General features: G+C 37.9%; 1 protein-coding gene across 1 annotated transcript; it reads right to left on the bottom strand.

Moving 5' to 3' along the window:
• Positions 1–3,203: 3,203 nt before the first annotated feature.
• On the bottom strand, positions 3,204–6,104 carry ednrbb (endothelin receptor type Bb; the record flags this gene model as incomplete). Its single annotated transcript, XM_079357897.1, has 7 exons — positions 3,204–3,374; positions 4,189–4,297; positions 4,385–4,518; positions 4,612–4,752; positions 5,006–5,210; positions 5,402–5,514; positions 5,688–6,104. 7 exons carry the CDS (start codon positions 6,102–6,104, stop codon positions 3,204–3,206), a joined length of 1,290 nt encoding a protein of 429 aa, XP_079214023.1.
• Positions 6,105–20,465: the final 14,361 nt, after the last annotated feature.

The following is a 20,465-nucleotide window of genomic DNA, read 5'->3' as shown; positions in this document are numbered from 1 at the left end:
CACACACTTTGAGTCAGATGGCTCAAATGTTTCCCCAAGGCTCAACTTAAAAATAGCTTGACCTTAAAGTGTTACACAATTTTAAATACTGGGATATATGTATATTAAGAACTAAATGGATTCTTAATAACCTGGTCGTATTAACAAACCTTCAAACTGATTCTCGTTGGACTGTTGCTGTTTTTTTAAGCTTCTGTTTATACATCAGAGAGAGCGAGGATAATCAATTAGGTACATAAAGATTGCTGCCTGCTGGTTTGATGTGATGTGGAACCAGCATCTACTTGTGGTCTCTATTTGATGTACAGTACTAGGAGCAGTAAGTAAAAGAGTACTCTAACGATGACAGCAATATGAAAGAGTCATGATATAAATTAAGGTTGCCATTGTAATATAAAGCCATGAAGGTCTAACTAAGAATGCCAACATTAAAGTTCATCTTTACACAGGGCCTATTGACTACGGTGAGAAACTTCAATAAACCGTGGCGAATACTGATAATTAGTAGTCCTGAATACAACTTTTAATTTACAGAAAAATAGATTAGTTGTGTGGGAAAGTTTTAAAGAAAACTTATATCTGCACAATGAAAACCAGGTTTACCAGATCAGAATTCAAAAAGTGACATATTATGTGTGAATATACCAAAAGAACCACAAGTAAACAGGAAAGTCAACACACTCAATGTGTCGATCAGCAACGGACACTTTTCAGCGTCAAAGCTGATGAAGGCCATCCATTGTTGAGCTATACACAGCTGCTCTACCCGGACAATACAAACTTTAAAGGACATTGATTGTGCTGACTTTTCTGTTTTCTTGTCTTTTTTGCGGTTGTGCATCTGAAGTTATATTACTATTAGAGTGTGTTCCTTTTTCACTGTTTTGAATATCTCAAAGGAATCCGTCTTATTCATACTTAAGTGTGTTTTCTTGTTATCGAAGTGCATGGTTAAGTCGCAATCACATTATCTAAAGATCTTGCTCTTGAATTAAGTAAGAGGATTGTGTCTGGAAATGGATTTAAAACTATTGGGATGCAGTAACTCCAGATTGCAGAAGATCATAAGAGCGGAAGAAATATATAAAAAATGACTGCAGGGACAAGATTTTCAGCCTAAGAAGAAGTTTCCAAGAAGTGGAAGTGTCGCCTAATGTCAGAAAGTGACTACACACATTTGCATGGGATGTGTGCAGGGGGGGGGGGGGCTTTTCCTAGTGGAAAAAAAACCTCAGAGCAATACTTAATATTGCCAAGGAATAAAAAACAGGGCCAAGGACATAGAGATGGAGTTTTCGGGTCAAAGGAGCAGAAGATGTAATAGGCACAAACCAATCACATTTCACCAACTCAATTAAACAGAGTCATCCCTGCTGCAGAGCCAGACCAATTCAAAACTGTATACTGTAGATCCAAGCAAGGATTCTGAATCATAGCAAAGAGTTACTTAAGGCCATCCCTCCAAAAGTTCAATCTAAAATAAAGGCTGAACTTTAAAGGGATGCAGATATTGTGAAGTCACAAAGTGAAATTTGTTGTCTTTTTTTTAAGCAGAATTTCTCAGTTATAAAATAAACAAGTCAATCTTCAGATCTCGTCAGGCTCAAATGCTGTTCGGAGATTTGAAATGTGAAGTAAATGCAAGGAATCCTTCAAACATCTTGCTGCTGATGGAATTCTGCTCTGAGTGGTCAAAACGTTAACTAGTGTGTGTCAGAAACTGTAAGACAAGCATGCAACACATCTACAAGAAGTTATTCCTGCGACAGGAGAGAAAACCAGCTTCTAGTGCAGGAGCTGTACTTACTTTGTGTTGCATGAAGGTTGAAAAGGTGACCTGTTGTGGAGTTATAACTTTAACTTATTTCCATTGATGTGAAAAATGTTGAACGACCTTTCATTTTGTCTTAGTTCCCTCTCCCTTTTTAAACGCTCTCATTTTTTAAATTCCAAAGCTTTACTGTTTAAAAAAAAAAGAAAACAGATTCCTTCAGTTCAAAATAAAGGAATTAGTGTCAAAAGTCTATGGTTTCCATTATGTAAGATTTGCATAAAGCATTTCCATGAACCAATTTATTATAATGTGCTTGAAAAGGATGAAAAGTAGTATAAAATGAGAATTTTATTGAAGCAGTCTGCTGTACTTTGCAGAGGGAAAAAAAACGCTTCAGTCATGTCATTATTACACTTTTTTTTCCCTACAGAAGCATCTCAAGCATCACAAGTATTCACACAATTCTATTCAAACAAACTCCTGAACAAACAGTTGAGGGTTACGCTCCTCGCATAGACAAGTTAAACTTTTAATAGGCATTCCAGCGCAGCATCAAGACAGTTTTGCAGACTGATACAGCATTAGTGAGAAGAACAGCGCTTCTATTTGTGCTTGCCTTGTCCTGTGACAGGAAGACCTATCAGGTGCTCATCTCTGCACCCCCCCTCCCTTTCCCATCCCCTCTCTCCTCCTGACCTCATTCTGTCATCTTCGTTTTCCTTCTTCCCCACTCTCAGGTCTTTTATAAAGTGTCTCCATGCATTACACATTTAACAATGCATTAAAAATAGGCCACCATCAATCAGTCATTCAGCGCCGGCGACAGAATCTACTTGTGGCACTGATTTGATATGTTTCTCAAGGTTCAAGAAGAAAGAAATGCTGAAAAGTCTAAGGCGGCAGTGAACGGGGGAAACTCAACAGAGATAAAGACATGCATTTATGTGCTAATAATAAACTGTACCCCCTTAAAACCCACCGTAATAATTTTAAATTCCCATTTGCTGGGTTTCCAAAGGTGCCAGAATCCAGGAGCAGAATCAAAATGATACACATGCAGGCGGTAAGCCGTGACAAGATTTGTGTTGATGGGTGCCAGGTTAACATCGTGCCCAAAACAGTGATTTGAGAACTGTGATGCATGATACAGGATAGGTACGAGGTATCTGATGTAATGTTTGGGAGTGAGTCAAGCCCCCGAGGGCAAATAGTCTGAACAGTATGACTCCAGGTTGCTCATGCCAAAGCAGATGTTCAGCTGACGACAGCAGTACAAAGGACATGTTATTCACAAGGTATTTTATATCATTAGGAAGGCATGTCAAGGTTTTTCTGCTGCCTCGCTAGCTGCTTTGATAGCCGTATATATATTTGATAAAGAAATAGTTGCGACCTTAGCACTGATTTTCACGGTTCCACATGAGTTTAGCTAACACAGTAAGGCGTTCTCCTGCTCAGGTGGAGGTGTAGAAGCCTGCTTGGGAGCTTTGATGTTGCAGCTCTGGTCTGAGGCTTGATCCTGCATTCTGGACTTCAAAACAGACTGCGCCTCGTCATGGGTAACAGCTTGGAGAGAGAAACACGGACTGCACAGACACGCCTGAAGGACCACGCATGCACATGCACACACAGAAAGGAAAGTTTGGTTAGGGAACAACACACATTGAACATGCCACATTATGTGGTTTATTTATGTGTGGAGTAATGTGCGCAGACAGCTATTTGCATGTGTTTGAATAATGAGTAAAAAGCCATGTCGCTTTAATGCAGAATTTCTAATTGAGTGATGGCACAACAGAAAGCAGTTCTGTATTATAGCTGTTTTTAATGACATTTGTTGAAATCATGGCCTTAATTTTTGTTTAAATAGTGAAAAAAAAAGTCAAATGAAAAGATATAAATGTGAAATGCAAATGTATAGCAGAAGAAAAGTAGCTCTACATGCGGTCTGGTGTGCAAAAAAGCCAAATCAAATCAAAGCACTCTGGTGTGATGACAGCCAAATCAAATCAAAGTATGTTTTAGATATGTCCTTCTGAGCTCCTTATACAATAAAGGCTTTTAAAATGAAATTTCCCTTGGAAATTGCCTTGAAGCTACATTTTTTTTCTTCTCCCTCAACACACATCACTCTGATTCAGTGACAAACTGTCTGGTAGAATGCCAAGCGTCTGTTTTCTTTTCTTTTTTTCTCCCCGACGATGTTTTTCCAGACCATTTTCACTTATTACCCCCTCAGGTCATTGCTTGCTCCAGTCTGCCCACTTAACAGACATGACTCCATATGTCCTTGATGACACATTTGATAGCTCACTCAATGTGGATCACAGTGTTTTCGACCCCAACTGGCTTTAAATTGCATAGTGCCCTACATATGTGGAAACAACAAAAACTGCATGATTGGTACATCTTACCTTGAAACATCGCTTAAATCTTTTGCTGACTATGTACAATGCAATAGGGTTGATGCAGGAGTTGAGGGATGCCATATTTAGTCCAAAATAGTCCAGGACAAGAAACGCACTGAAAAAAGAGGATAAACATTATAATCAGGCAACAACACAAACCTGAAAAAAACCACAAACAAAAGCTGAATTTTTTCATGCTCACCTTAGTAGCTGACACCTATTAGGGTCTTTCTGATCATATATAGTTAATTTCAATATTCTGCTTAAATATAAAGGAAACCAGCAAAGTGCAAACACAGTCACAAGGCAGAAGACGGTTTTAGCAACTTCTCGTCTCTGCAAAAAGGGAAAGAAATGGTCAATATTGAAGTTGATGTTATACTCTAACGTGCAAAAACAAAGTGTTAAAATGTGCCTAAAAGTGTTAACCTGTTTGGTGTGATCGCTGAGCGTATTCTCAGTGTTTTTCAGCATTTTCCTGGTCATGAGAGCGTAGAAGACGGCGGTCCAAGCCAGGGGCATGCAGAAGTAGAAGCCAAAGAGCCACCAGTCTTTAACTGATTTATAAAACTGTTGATGAAACATGACAGAGGCCCACAGTCAGACGGTGGTTGCAGCAAAACAGCATCCATAACACAATATTTCACATAAATGTGGAACGTGGGTTTACACCGGCATCTACAAGCATGTTTTGGCTATATGTTAGGAGACATCATATTTGAAGCAATGTGTCTCATCTACTCTGAACAAATGGCAATACTTTCAAACACATGTTAATTGGTTTGTTTTGTCCTGTTGCATTAGCTGGAGTTCATTTCCCTACCTGCATGAATGGTGTGGTTTGCATGGGATGTAGCAAACATATTCTTAGATGCTTGTCTTTAAAGTCCATTGTTATCATATCGAAGCCGGCAGCTTCAGGCACCGCCAGCAGAATAGAAACAACCCATATCAGAGTTATTTCGATTGCTGTCCACAGTGAGACCCCAATGCCTTTGATTCGATTCCAGGACACTACAGCTCGGTATCTGCCAAATCAATTGGGAAATATTAAGGCTTGGGGGACTTTTTGTGCGTAACGAAGATAAACGTTTTTCAGTGTAGGAACATTTCAAGGGCTAATGCTAAACATAACCATGCTGCTTGATGAAATACAGATAGTCACCAAGGCAAGGTTGTTTTCTTGTAAGGCTGAGAAAGGGGCTGCTTATCTCCTTACCTGTCAACACTTAAAGCGCATAAGCTCAACACTGTAATTCCAACAGAGGTTTTCTGTATGAAGGGAACAAGTTTGCACAATAACAACCCAAAAGGCCAATCTTCTGCCATGAGCTGAAACAACAACAGAGACCAATTTCAGCGTAAACACACACACACACACACACACACACACTAAGAATCAATTCAAGGTGAGATTGAAGTTTTTTTTAAATGGATCAAAAAGCAGGAAAAGCTGCACCATTGTTTTCTCTTTGTAATTGCACCGCATGAGGTGAGTAACTCACCCTGTACGCATTGATTGGAATGTCTATCACAATGTGGAGCAGATCGCCCAAAGCAAGACTGGCGATGAGAATGTTTGGTCCGCTTCTCATGCATTTGTTTACGTAGATGATTCTCAGTAAGGCTGAATTCCCCACGATGCCGACCACAAAAACAACAAGAGACACCAAGGTATTGACATATTTGAAGGCATCTCTGATTCCAGCCGACTCCAGGCACATAGGAGGGTGAGGTGTTTTGGGTCCTGCTACTTGGGGTGGATGAATTGAGCTGTTGGATTTCTGTTTTTCCAGTATTAAAAGAGCAGGGGAGGTTGTTTCTGAGAGTGGGATTACAGGGGATGGCTCTGAATGCTGAGCAGTAGCCTCGCCTGCGATGAAAATATTTCCCAAACAAAGAATGAGAGCCAGGGTCCACATTGTTGATAATATCCTCAAAAGGCTCGGAAAGGTTATTATGCCTGCACTAGACTGAAAATAAGAGTGGAAATAATTAGCACAGCATCTTAGCCTTGAGATTTAGAGTAAAACGTGGGTGAAGGATTATTTGATTTACTTATCAGCAGCAATGAATACAAATCATGTATAAAGAAAATATGAAACATGGAATTTCACCAGCTTACCTGTTTATGTATACATTCAAATCCTGCATGAAACGAGTCTCTCTAAAACCTTAGGCCGTATGTAAACACAAAGGACTTCTTCTACTTTGATGCTGCATCAGCGATAAAAGATAGAATGCAGCACAGAGAAATCTGTCTTTTATAGACTAAGGTACGTAAGGTTAGTATTAGTCATGAATCTGTCAGTAGTGACTGTAATTACTTCCCTTGATGCATCACCCTCAATGAAAGGATGATATTGAAGTGCATTGTCTGTTATCCCAGTGAGATCATTTTATGGGCTTTAGTAAAGATAGTGTGTCATTGTTTCTTTCAGAAAAACAAGGTACATTATATTGTTTAAAAACCAAGGTCAACCAAGTTTAAATATAGATATAAAAGTATACATGTTGATTGCTAAAAAAACCTGCACACCTCTCTCAACACATGAAGTTGAGAAGCATCATGAAGCAGTGAATTGGCATCAGCAAAAAAGATTTATGTGCAGATATATGACAATTTTGATGTAGATGAACTATATAAAAAAACTATTGCCGGGCATCTGTACTTGAACAAAAGTGATACAAATGGAACCGTGCATTATTCAGCGACTGTCCTCTAGAGATTTTATTTCACTTGACATATCACGTTTCTTTAAAAGATGAGTGAGTCACAATACTACCAGAGAGACACTGCCTCCGCATCTCCTGAGAGTCCTGAAAAAAGGTGACTTCTCCCACCGTCAGCTTTGTGACAACCCGGAGAGCCTGAAGGAAGCACTAGACATGTGACGACCACAAAGATGCCATTGTTAATATCCTATACCTGACAACTTCTCCAGCTTTTCTTTTGAATGCTCAAGTTATCTGTGCTTCGCTAGTAACAAATGACCTTGGGAAACTATGTGCTGGCACGCTTCCAAAAGAAGAACAACCGATTAAGAAAAGTGAGTTGGGAAAGAAAATGTACGGCATCTGTTCACAACCACGCCATCTCTCTACAATATTCTGCCCATAAAGGCTACTTGAATGAGTCAAGATACTTCAGTAAATAGCAAATAAAACAAACACTGAGGATGGTTTATTTGTGATCCACAGTATCATTAGAGAAAGACCTCAGTAGGATTTTTTTTGTAATATACTGTATATAATTGTACTAAAACTACTACGTCTACTATTCACTTACTTATTCATCAAATTCTTATTCAGCTGTTTTTGATTTATTTCCTGTGATGTTATTTCATTGTCTTAATAATTTTTTTGTATTCAATGCTTGTATTCTTGTATTTATTTATCTAGTTGTTTGAACTTCATTTCAGATCTAATCTGTTCTGCCTGTTGTCACTTTTATTTGCATTTTCTTTATGTAGAATTTTTGTTTGCATTTTGTTATTGTTTTTTTTCCCTACAACTGTCTTTGTTTAGTCTGACCGCTGACGATGATTTTATTAATCTTTAGCTTTGTACATTCCTTTGCTCTGTTAAAGCACTATGAAAATATTGGAAAATATACTTTATGTAACCATCTTTTTATCAAATGATACTATCTTTTTATTTCATCGGTTTTAGTCTTTTATTGTTAAGCACTTTGTGACATCAGCTCTTTACTTACCAACAACTAACTAATTGCTAATTAACTAGCATTAGCTTAATTTTTGTATTCATCTGGTTTTCTTATAGTTAACAGTTAGTACAGGCAATCAGTTTCCATGGGGCTAAAATAAAGACTAAAATATCCCTGTTTAGCTTTAACTGTAGCTCATTTGCTACCTTTAGCCAAATAGTTTGTCTTGTTTTGAACACATAGCCCTAAATACATAGCAGTAGTAGGCTACACTACTTTTATAGCACTGAATTGCTGTAGAATTGAGTTAGGCTATTGCCGGTGACATTTAAAGTCAAAAGATGGCTTTAAACACTGAAGTTTGTCTTAAGAGCTGATGAATGGATAAGGAAAGCTAAAAAAGGGTGTGTTTGCTTAGTGATACAGAGAATATTTGAAAAGGCTTCACATTTTTGCTGTAGCTTAATGACTGCTAAAGGTTTACAGTTGACAGTTTGCTGACAGCAACAAGCGTAATCGGATGTTACCTTGTTTTGAGGTTTCTCTGCTGTAAACAGACGAAAATGGGTTATATTGAGCCAGTTAGTAAATGTCTCTCATGATTACAGTAGTCTGGTAACATTTCTTTCATAAGTCTACTACGTGTCCAGCCCCTGTTCTTCTGAGCAGTCTAGACTCACCTCAGAGTTCCCTAAGGTAATGTTACACATGCTGGAAGGAAGACGCATAACTTTGGTGAAACTCAGACCCAGACAGATTGTGGAAGGTGGAGCAGAGGCTCTCTATCAGCTGTCAAGGTAAGCCTTGTCATCAGCTTAGGTGTGAAGGGGTCACTTGTTCCTGCCCCTACTTGCTGCTCATGACTTAGACATCTGTCAAATTCCCAATTATTCCTCTCTGTAGCAGATCAAAAGGAAATTGAATTTCCCCTATAGTTGCAGGAAGAGAGTGTGGACCCATTTTTACAGAGGAGATCTGCTCAATGATGAAAGCACAACTAACATACAGTATAATCAGGGAGAGGAAACGTTATTGTGGCAACATATCTGCTGCTAGAAAGTAACAAAGTGCATTTTTGTAAGTGATAAAGGGGAAGTATAATTTTGAGCTAAAGTCTAATCGGTTACAGACCCTCCTGTATGTGATCTTTGTTTTACTTTTTTTTTCTCTAGTTTTTTTCTCTTTTCTTTGCTACAATTCAGATGCAAACATTTTACTTAGTTTTGACTCCATTCATTTAACAGCAGCTTTGTGCAATGTTGCTTATTGTCACTACAAAGGTAAAAGATATAACATGAGATTAGTTTTGTATGTCCACCTTCGTCTTCAAGCAGACAAGGCGAAGCAAAAACAAACTCTTCATGTTTGAAAGGTACTGTGGAGCCAGTCTTGTATCTCTATATTGCTCAAGGTACCTGGAAATGACAGTGATGGCCTTTTTCATTTTCCAAAAGTAATATCAGTGTGGGGAAGCTATAAAATCAGAGGTGGAGAGGTGATAGTGAATCTGTTTTTTTTTTCCTTCACTGTAGGTTACATAGGTTGTGAATCTTGTTTAGTGTGAGTATTGCCAGCATATATGTCATATATTGAAAAGGAATGAAATTACAGTTCAGACAAAATGATCAAAATTTAAGAAAAGATTAAAGAGGGAAGAGTACTGTTAGTTAAAAAAATGGAAATAAAGAAAATTTGCAATGTTGAAAATTTCTTTGACTCTGTTCTTTAGCTTTGAGCAAGCTTAACGAACGTCGACAGAGAGGGAGTTGAGTGGAAAGATTGATGCAAACTCTCATGTACCTGTCATGAGTGAAGAGTTGAGGGGAAGCTGCTCTGAAGACGGTAAGACAGAGGTGAGTAACGTGCAGGCACTGACCCGTCTGCATTTGTTTTCTATGTTAAGGTTGTGTGAAAGACTACTGAGGATTTACTGTCCATGTGTATCTGTACTAAATCTGCCTTTATTGTACTGTGTTGCTCTATGTGCTGTAGCAGGAAATATTATATGAATTTTATTCTCATTCTTTACCTTTTCAACAAAAAAATGGCAGCGTCTGCAAGTAATAACTTTTACAATGTCTGATGAAGCCTGAGCATTTGCAAATCGAGAGAGAACTTAAAGAATACATCTTGAAAAGGTTTTTCCAGCACTACTTTTAAGCTTGATCTGTAGGATTGAAGGTCCTCATCTTTCTCTTTAGCAAACAGATATTCTCCTTTGCCTGTTCATGCTACATTGAGATCAAAGAAAAGGCTCTAAAAGCTGTAAAAGATATATATATAAAAAAACAGAGATTCCAAACATCAATGATGATACCAACATCCCTGAGATAGACATCAAAATATACTACTGACATGTTTACTGTGCAGGGAGACTGCTGGTGAGCCAAAGGTGTGTTTGCAGCTGTGTTTTCATAAAGGCATTCCTGTAGCTGTAGCCTCTCCTAAACCAGTGTTTACAGTGTTTAATCACCAGTGCATTCACCAGACATGTCGGGAATGACAATTATTTTGTGCAATAGCTGAAAGAAGCAATTAAGAAGTTCTACAAAAGTGGGAAATGTTTTCTCACCTTGTGTCCTGATGGAATGGGTAATGTTTTGAATCCTTTTAAGCCGTGCAAGTGCAAGATCAAGGACTAGGTCATGGGATTTAATGAGAGGGTGCGCATTTGTCTCTTTGATAAACGGTTTGTACAGTGTTAATGATCCTTAATAGACAAAGTTATCCCTCTGGGAAAGCAGCCATTATAATATCCTCTGCAGAGGCAGCTGACTTCACTTGCATAATCCTTGAGTTCAAGGACGTAGTGCCCAACATCAAAGGCATGTTTAACAAATAAAGGCCAGTGCACACGGTACAATACCAAAGAAATATGTTAATCCTTAATCCATAACATTTGTTAATTCATCATTTAAAAAAAAGTCTTACTAAATTATTTAATCTACTAAAATAAATAGTTCCACATTTTGGAAAATGTTTGTTCAATTTCTTGAATATGTCTACATAATAACCACTCTAGCATCTGCACAGTGCTTTTGAAGTCACAGCCACTTGTTTGCAACTTAGCTTAGCATTAAAACCAAGCAACATCGAAATCTGAAGCTAAATTGGGAGTGCAGAAAACTGCAGTTCCTTTTTTGTCCACTTGAGGCTGGCTGCAAAAGAAAAGGAACCCCAATTAGGTCTCATTTTAAATGTGCTTATTTTCTATGCATAAATAAACATGCTGACTGCCTGGTTCAGAAATACATTTAGCATTAATAGCTCTTTATTGGTGTAGGGATACATTTTTTTCTTTTTTTTTATAACTCACCCGTTTTGATTTTATCAAGCCTCAGAGTTATTTATACATTCGCATTATGTACTGACTGAAGGTGGATGCGCTTTGGCTGTTTGTATAGAGGCTATGTCTCAGCTCCTCCTCAGGATTGATCAAAAGTTAGGTTAAGATCACATTTACAATATGATAAGCACCATTGTTTGTATCGGCTCCTCAGAAACCAATGGGTTATGACACTGAGACCATACAGTCTATAATTAAAAAATAAATAGCAAGAATAGGAACACACATAATTTATGATACATGCTGCTACAATGCTGCTTTTTAAATTTGTCTTTATAGGTTTCTCAAATGAGACCAACTTTTTCTTTTAAGTAGTTTAGCTTTATTGGACAGGACATCTGAAGACAGACATTACATTTTTGGGGGAGAGAGTAGGGGATGACATAGAGCAAAAGTCAGATTTAAAGCCATGGCCGCTGCAATGAGGACTACAGTTTATGTACATGAAGCGTGCCCTGATCAGTGCATCTTTAAGGCCATTATAGGTACATTTTGCCCCATTCGAATACAGGCTAGCCTCTTTGGAGTCTATCTGCCAAGCTAAGATAAGGCAACTAGCTGCTGGCTGCACTTAATATAAAACTGACTGATTTTTTGTGTGTGTACTACTTGTATCATATTACTCTATCTGAAAGCAATTAAGTGTATTTTCCTAACTTCCAACAACTCTATTAATTTATATTAACCCATGTATAAATGTATTTTTAATGTTAATCCATATTTTTTGTGCATGTATGCTTACAGACCTCTAGGGTTAAACACTTTGACCAGATGGCTTCTTTTTGATTAACCTGCTGCTCTTCTGCTAAAGGTCAGATTGTGAGTTTTGCTAATGTTTGTGGGGTGTCTGGAGGCTGAATCTGATGCCTGTTGGAGATCACTGCTTCAATGAATCAGGAACCTTGAGGTTGCAGTGGAAGTGATTGTATTTTGACCCACATGTGTGTAACCCTCCTTTCTTGCCTCTAATCTTTGCCCAAGGCCCACAGATCAGTGTGCATACACACACAAGACTGCTGCTACATCTCCTTGGCTTCACTGGGAGATGCAGGTTAAGTTTGGTAATGATAAATGCACTGTGGATGTACATGTACTGATCTACTAGTGTCTCCATAATGCATACTAAATAGAAGCCTGGATGTCTAACTGTTTGCAGCAAATTGCAGAAGTGATTAATGATTTGCAATGCATGCTCAAAAAATAATAGCTTTTTAAAAAGCGACTCTTTTTTTTTTAATGCAGCTCATTTATCAAGAGAACCATGACACGCCAGGGCAAGACGTTCTGGAGAGATACACTATATCCAGATGAAGGACTCACAGATTTACTCTCTGCTCGCCCAGATCTGAACCTGCATGTCCCACCATTCTGCAAATCTGAGCAACATTACAGTTTCATTGCCCAGAGTACACACAGTGACTTAGCAGAAAAATGGAAAAGGAGAAGTCCTTGGAAAGGATAAAGGTCCGTCTTAACAAAGAGAGACCTGGCAGAAGATGATTTTATTGATATCTATGTTACAGTTTACAACCTCATAATCTGCTGCTAATAATCATTCACTGTTACTATCAGACTGTAAAGAGCTTGAGCCTTATAGGAAATATATGAAATGGATCAAGTGGAGCACATTTATTTCTGCAGATATCTCGCTTACAAAAGATCTGCTGTAAAAGACTCATCACAAAATGGATTGTTTTCACAAAAAAATATAAAACAAAAGACACCAATGAAATACAAAAAAAATTGTGAAATCCAAGTATATATCTCTCTTAAAGGAGATCAAGTATATCCTCTGTAAATGTCTGTCTGGGTCATGACTGTCTACAATGAATGAGAAGTGCGAGTCCATGCATATGCAGTGTGTGACAGGTTAAAAAGCAATGCCCTAATAGATTAAATGATCTGTAGATTGATAACATGTATAGATACATTTAAACACTTAAATATCTGTTTAATGTTAAAAGACAGTTAGAAGTGTTAAAAGAATGTTAAATAGATATGATTTACTTGATTTACTTTATTTATTGTTAAAATTCAGATAGATCTGTGATCCACTGTGTTCTGAGTGAGACTATCTGGGATCGATTGGTTTTGTCTCTGCCCGCATACCATGAGAATTTGCGCTGTTTTCCTTATTTTACTTAACACTCTTGATGAGGAAGCACACCTGAATCACTCTTGTGACTATTTCTCCTCTTCTCAGAGTGTAACATATGCAAATGCATATAAAAGCTGTTTCAGTCAAGGACTAGAGAAAAAAATAATTTCATATTCACTGCTTATTTGAATGTCACATAATCATTTTTAAATCATGATCATTCCGTGTCAATTTACAATTCAATTCAATTAAAAAAACGTTATTTGTCCGCGGGGGGCAATTCAAGGGCACACAGAGCAGCAAATGAACGACAGTGCAACTATGCTAAAACATTTAACCAATCAAAGAACCAAAGAATAAAGCGTCAAAGACGAATAAGTGTCACGAGTGTTAGTACAAAGTTAAAGTTAGATTCAAGGAACAGCAGAGAGTAAAGTGTCTAGATGTTAGTACAAGTTAAAAAACCCAAGTCACAGAGATAGATTCAGAGGGTCTGGACGTAAAAGGACATGCATGAGATTAAGATTGCTAACATTAGCCTGCTAACGCAACAAAGCAGGCCAAAGGCTATTACAGTTCTAGCCAAGGACAAATGTGTCCATTGCTTGCCCATAAAGGTGTTTTATTATGGTCAGGTGTGTGGCTTGAGGAGGGTGATAACTTCACTATGGAGGCGGTGTCGCCAATCAGAAATTTGTTTTTGGTTTTGCTGGTTGTCAAGGGCAACTTCTGCTGGATCAAAAATCTACAACCAAGAAAGGTATCAAACAGACACACTGATCAATCAAAATACAACATCTGGACTCAAACATCTCCAAAGCATCATACAGTAGGCCCGTTTGCTCTGATGAAACTACTTTTCCCATCCTGTTTCTTCAAAATATGAAATCCAGCTAATGATTACAACTGCATTTTCTTCTTCATGTTTTCCTTGCATGGTATGTCTCTGTCTATGAACATAAATAAGCCACATGTACTCCATTCCAAACATAATGCTATCTTGATTTGTATTAATGTTTTCACTCGCTTCAGCGAAATGTCATGAGATCAAATAGTTCTTCTTTGGGGGGATGTTTGGATTCTGTTTATTATGTCTAATTTATTTAGAATAGAAGATAACACACAGACAGTATAACTCAACCAGAGCATGCATTATGGAAAAGGCCTTCTAGAGTCAAGTTTACTCTTATTTATTCTGAAGCTTAAAGCACTTTTTAATGGCTGCTATTCCTCTCCATTTATTGCATCTTCTTTTCATATTGCACGCATAACTTCGAAGCCACAGTTTCTGAATCACTGCCGTTATTCAGGAGACAAACCAGCAGAAGTAAAAGCTGACAGACATAGAGGGATCACGTATGACAAAAGCTGCACTGCTTATGATTTTGTGATACACACCTCATCAAAAGAAAACCCCAGGATACTTGTGATTAATAAACTATGTTAGTAGCATCCTTTTCCTAAATAAAACAGATACATCCTTGTCTACATCACAGTGTTTTCTATCACCACATTCATGTTCTGTTAAAAGCTACCTACAGTTTGTGTGTGTTTTTGTGTATGTGTGTGCTCCGCATGAAGCACAGAGATGAGCCTGATCTTCCCATCAAAGCATTTTTCATTGACTAGGAGCTGATGCCAACATTATTTTTTATCTTCTAAAAGTAGTTTGGTGTCAAAGTGAAGTGCAGGCTTGTGTTATGATTAATTTCTATTATCTAGTTTCTATATAAGGCCCACTGGAGGAATGCTAATTAGCGAGTCTGAGACCTTTTAATTATTTAGCTCAAGAAACACACTGCAGAGATGTGGATTTTTTTTTCTTTCCCTATTTGTCTTTTTCTTAAAGTAAAATTTACATTTTCTTTATGACTCCAGCTAAATTATACACGTTACTCCCCAGACACAAAGTCTACAAAGTCAGTTTGATAATTCAGACGTTTTTTTCCAAAGAAGTAAAGCATATGATAGCATATTTGAAAAAAAAAACCTGGATATTCAAAATGAGACAAGTTTGACAAAAATGGCAGTGATGAAAAGAACTACAGAAAAGAAGAGATCAAATAAAAGAGGAGGCGGATTCTACCGAAGTGTCTACCATTATTATTATTTTTTTCTTTTTAGGCCTAGCATGATGTGTTTATTTTAACATTCTTTTTTTTTTTAAGATTTATTTTTGGCCTTTATGCCTTTATTATAGAGGGAGGAAAGTGGACAGAGTCGGAAATCAGGGAGAGAGAGTGGGGAGAGACACGCAGGGAATGGGCCATAGGCCGGACGCGAACACAGGCCGCCCGCGCGAGGACAGAGCCTCAATACATGAGATCGCGCGCACTGCCGCTGCACCACCGGCGACCCCTATTTTACCATTCTTATCCGTTATTGGAGGTATTCATTTGTTAGTCTGACATTTCTCTACTCATCGGCTGGGCTCACTTGGTGGAATCGTATGTCTCAACTGGAAGGTCGAGGGTTCGTGCCCCAGCTGCAGTAGTCAGAGGTCTGATGTGTCCTTGGGCAAGACACTTAACCCTTAGTGTCTTCAGCTGCAGTGTAAAAGCATTTTGAGTAGTCAGTCCATTCACTCTGTTTCACAATGAGTCAAGGATACCACCAAGCAGGAGGTCCAAACACTCTTCGCTACAGCTAGTCACTTCAGCTGAGAAGAAATCTAACTGCAGACCCTTGACTTGAGTGCAAACAGGTAAGAACAGAAACGTCAACAAAAGTCCTATCCAAAAATTTTTTTTTAGTATGCTTAATATCAGTAGGTTGTACATACAGAGAGTTGTTTTCAGTTGGATTGCGCTTCATGTTGAGGCTCATTGAACTCTTAATGAACAGCTGGTTCCAATGTAGGCTCACGTAAATATATACGACAATCTACACCTTTGACAGCAAAGTTGTAAACAGAATCCACACAGTCCAAAGACTGATGGGAGACAGAAACACGAGGGCAATAATGGTTCAGTAACTTTAAACTGTGAGCTGACAAAATATTTTGTGCATTTGCAGACTAACAATACTCAGTCAAGGAAACATTAAAAGTTTCTTCAGAAAATTTGAGCGGATGAGTGTGCTACAACAGTGGAGTACATACTGTACCCAGAAGATGGTTAACAAGGAGAAGCTCACAAGGTTTTTTTTCGTGGATGTAAAATCCCCTGTCACTCATCTGCAGTCATGATGTCCTTGACAAAGTGAAAGCCATGCTGTGGCACTTGGAGTAGAAAAGGATCTGTCTGCAGTCGTTGGAATGTATTTTTGTGTCATTAAACTAACATTTGAAAATGCACTTTGACTAGGGACCTCAGACAAATGGTGAACAGATGCGATTAACATACACGAGTCTTTGTATGCGTTATATTGATAATTTGACAACCACAAAAGCTGTTCTGAATTTAGCTTTTCATAGCCTTGTCTTTGTCTATCCTTGTCACAGAGTGGGTTTTTATCTTGTGAGAGATGATATGACATGGTATCCAGGGACACGGGTTTGATTTATTCATGAAGCACAAGTTAAAGGCCTCAAAGAATTTAATAAATTATGAAGGCTCTTTGTTTTTTTTCTCTCCTTCCCGCTCAGAGCGTTCCTAAAAACATGAAGTCTGAGTTGGAGATATCCCCAGATAATGAAGTGTTGGATTCACACAGCAAGGAAAGTCCCTGAACTCCCGCAGTCTGCCAAGGAGAAACGGAAGAGTCTTTAACTAATCTGGACAAGGTATATAGGAACCCCCTCCTTCTTAAGCTGCTGCTCCTGTTCCTCTTTTTCAATAAATAATATGAATCCACTGATAGAATATGCAATTAGTCTGTGTTTGTCTTGTAACTAAACTCGCCTGTCACTGCTGCTGTTTCTAAAAGATAGAAAGAGACTTTGACTTCCTCATTAACTGGATTTGTCCTGCTACGCATTTGTCTTTTTTCGACATATCTGTTTTCCTTCTTAGTTTTTCTCCGACAACATTTTCAGATCCCAACCTCATGTGGATCATGAGCGCTCATCAGAGCTGTGACTGCATGACGTGTGGAACATTTGCTTTGAGCACTGCCAGCAGCGAAAGCAACCCCCAGTGACCAATGATCAGATAGCCAACAGCGGTGACCCAAAAGAGGTGAGAGAGTGAGCGTGCCCGTGTCACTGCTGTTGATATGGCGCTACGCTTGTGTTAAATGGAAACTGTGTGAACTAAAATAAAGTGTGATTTCCTTCCCTTTTTCTAGCTGTTTGCTGAATAGATCGTAACATTCCCTTTTAGTGTGTACAGCCTGGAGTTGAAATGGAACGACCCATTAAAGCTAAATTATAAGCTAGCTAACATCTACAAATGACATTTAACCACGGCTGAATACTTAATGAGAATCTTGAAATGTCACTAACTTTATTGCATGTTACTATTTTACAATAAAGACAATCTGGATTTAGGAGGTGACATTTCAAGGTAGTCATTTTTATGTAGGTCATTCTGGAAACCTTGATGTTGTATTTTTGGGGACATTAACGGCTCAGGGGAACGCAGAGTAAGTTTGGTCCAAACTGGAATGCCTCAACAACTCCTGGATGACGTCCATGGACATTAATTGTCTCCAGAGGATGAAGTCTACTGATGGCCGTGATGTCCTGACTTTCCCTTCATGATGCCTTCATGTGACTAATATGTTTTTTCTGGGTGAAATATGTTGTCAACACCGACTGGTTAATAGAGGAATGTTTTTTTTTTACTGTAATATTGGTGGGGCATGGAAGTAAAGATGCATTGATTTTGTAGAGTTTATGGCCTCACTCCAATGCCATCAGCAGGTTCAATTTTCCAGTTTTCATGACAAAACACACATAAAACTAATGACCTTCTGTGTGTGCTGCTTTTGAAATGTTAGCATGCTAATTTGCAGAAATTAAGATGGTGAACCTGAAGATTGCCCAACATATGCAAGCCATGTCGTCATGGGCATTTCAGTGGATTATAACCTCTGACTATAGAGAATTGCTGGCATTGCTGTCGACTGAACCTTTTTCTTTCACATGATTAGTAAGTGTTTTTAGTAATTAGAAAAGCAATACGCTTGAAAGGAAGGTATCGGTGATTGCCTGGATATTGAATTTTGATTATTTATTTTTTTTAGTCTCTATTTAACCTGATTTTATGATTCATGTAAGACAGTTTAATAAAAGTATGACTCATTGAGGTAACTTATTATTCAAAGAATGAATGCTGGTCTCTAAAATTTCATGAATTTATGAGTTCATAATGAAAGCCCATTTATTCAACCGCAGACTTTTAAAAGTAGAAACGTACAAAGTCATTTTCAACAAAATAATTCAATGTGAAAGTATGTATTCAATTGTTAACTTTAAATAATTATCCATGGTTATTTGATGGAATGAGCAGTTGACAGCTTCCAAAGTAGATTAGTTTGGCTGAAAATATTCATAAATGTTAAAAATATTATAAGAAAAATGTCTCAAAACAGAAGAGTTGAGTTTCGAAGTGTTGCTTCATATACGAGTTCTCTCCCCTTCTTTCGTTCTTTGTGTCAGCTTTTCTGCTGTGAGAAGTCATGGAAGTTATCAGAGATTTCGCTGAAGGGTGCAGCAGTTATCGCTGAAGAAAGCGTGACTGATGGGGGGCCCAGCGAGGCAGAAAGATCAAAGGTCAGAAGCGCTCTGGGTCCATTATTGGCTTCCACCATTAAATGGTTTTTCTAATTAAATTTATATGCCATTGAATCTCTGTTGCTTCGTTTTCCATGATACACCGCAGGTTGAAAGGTTTGAAATTTGAAAAGGGCTAAGATCGTCAGAGCCCTAAAGCAGGTTACACATACTCCATCCAACACGGACAGATCGGCCCAACTCAGGAAGATTACATTTACTTTTCTTTGCATGCCCTCACAACTTGGACTGCAATACAGGACACAAAAAAATCTGCCAACCTACATTTTCAACCGCAAATAAGGTTTCATTCCCTAAAAGAGAAATTATGAAACTCAAATATATTTTCTCCTAACTGTGGAGATTGGGTATTTCAGATGTTAATATATCCCTTCATTCCCCCTCAAACCCCAACGAACGGATTATCACACTGAACTGTTTAAAAAAAAAAAAAAAAAAACATACATAAAAATATGCAATTTATATATCTGTATAATAACATACATGTAGCTTTTAATTATATATATATTTATATCTGTACCTTATTTTGTAAATACTACTTACCTTGTGTCAATGCTTGCTGCTGTTTTCATTCTGCTCTACGAGCCAATGCAACAAAATGTTGTTCTGCACTGTAAAGTTCAAACTGGAATGACAATAAAGAAATCTCATGTTTAGGTCACAGAAACTCCTTCTTGGATCAATTTGAACAAATACTGTATGTCAAAAGATAACATCACTGCTGGTTAACAAAAAACAAAAACAAACAACTACAGAAAGTTATCATAGCTATTCTGATTCATCCTGATGGAAGAGGACATGTAGCCTTTAAAGGTCACATATTCTGCTCCTTTCCAACGAGGTTCAATGGGTTTCAGAGCTCCCCAAAACATGTCTACAAAGTTTCTTGAGAAGAAATTACTCTGCTCCTGTACTTACACTGCTTAGATTCTTTATTTGATCAAGCTTTTTAAATCCATTAGAGCCCGAAATGTAACAACTACCCAAAATGTAACAGCGACCCCAAATGTTACTTTAGTTGTTACATTTTGGGTCAGCTATTACATCATGGGACAGGCAAAATATGTTTGTCCTAATAATGTAAGAACTTGTGACATTTTGTGCAAAAAGTTGCAACATTTTGGGCTCAGCATTGTTTTACATTATCAACCAGTTATTACAAATTTTTTGGACTTTTCTTGAAATTGGGCCGTTTGTAGACAAACTACAGACACAAATTAGTTTGAATGAAAAACATGGTCAAGTGTATTTTCTTTATTTTTTCTTTATCATTACATCTTAACCACTTTTAAAAACTATCAAGCAGGAAGCCTTGCTCATTTTGTTTTAGTTGCATATTAGCCTTTTCAGTCTGGTGTGTTTGTCTTCATTATAAACCTCTGAAGCCTCAGAATGAGGCCGTTTTTATCTCCAAGAAAGGGAAACTGTTCCTATCACATTGGGGTTTTTTCTATGCATTTGGTTATTTAATCATCCTTGATATTTGATTTTAAAG

The sequence above is a fragment of the Symphodus melops genome (assembly GCF_947650265.1).
Source record: "Symphodus melops genome assembly, chromosome: 12".
Lineage (NCBI taxonomy): Eukaryota > Metazoa > Chordata > Actinopteri > Labriformes > Labridae > Symphodus > Symphodus melops.
The sequence above is the reverse complement of the archived record's forward strand: the minus strand, read 5'-3'. Positions and strand labels throughout refer to the sequence as shown.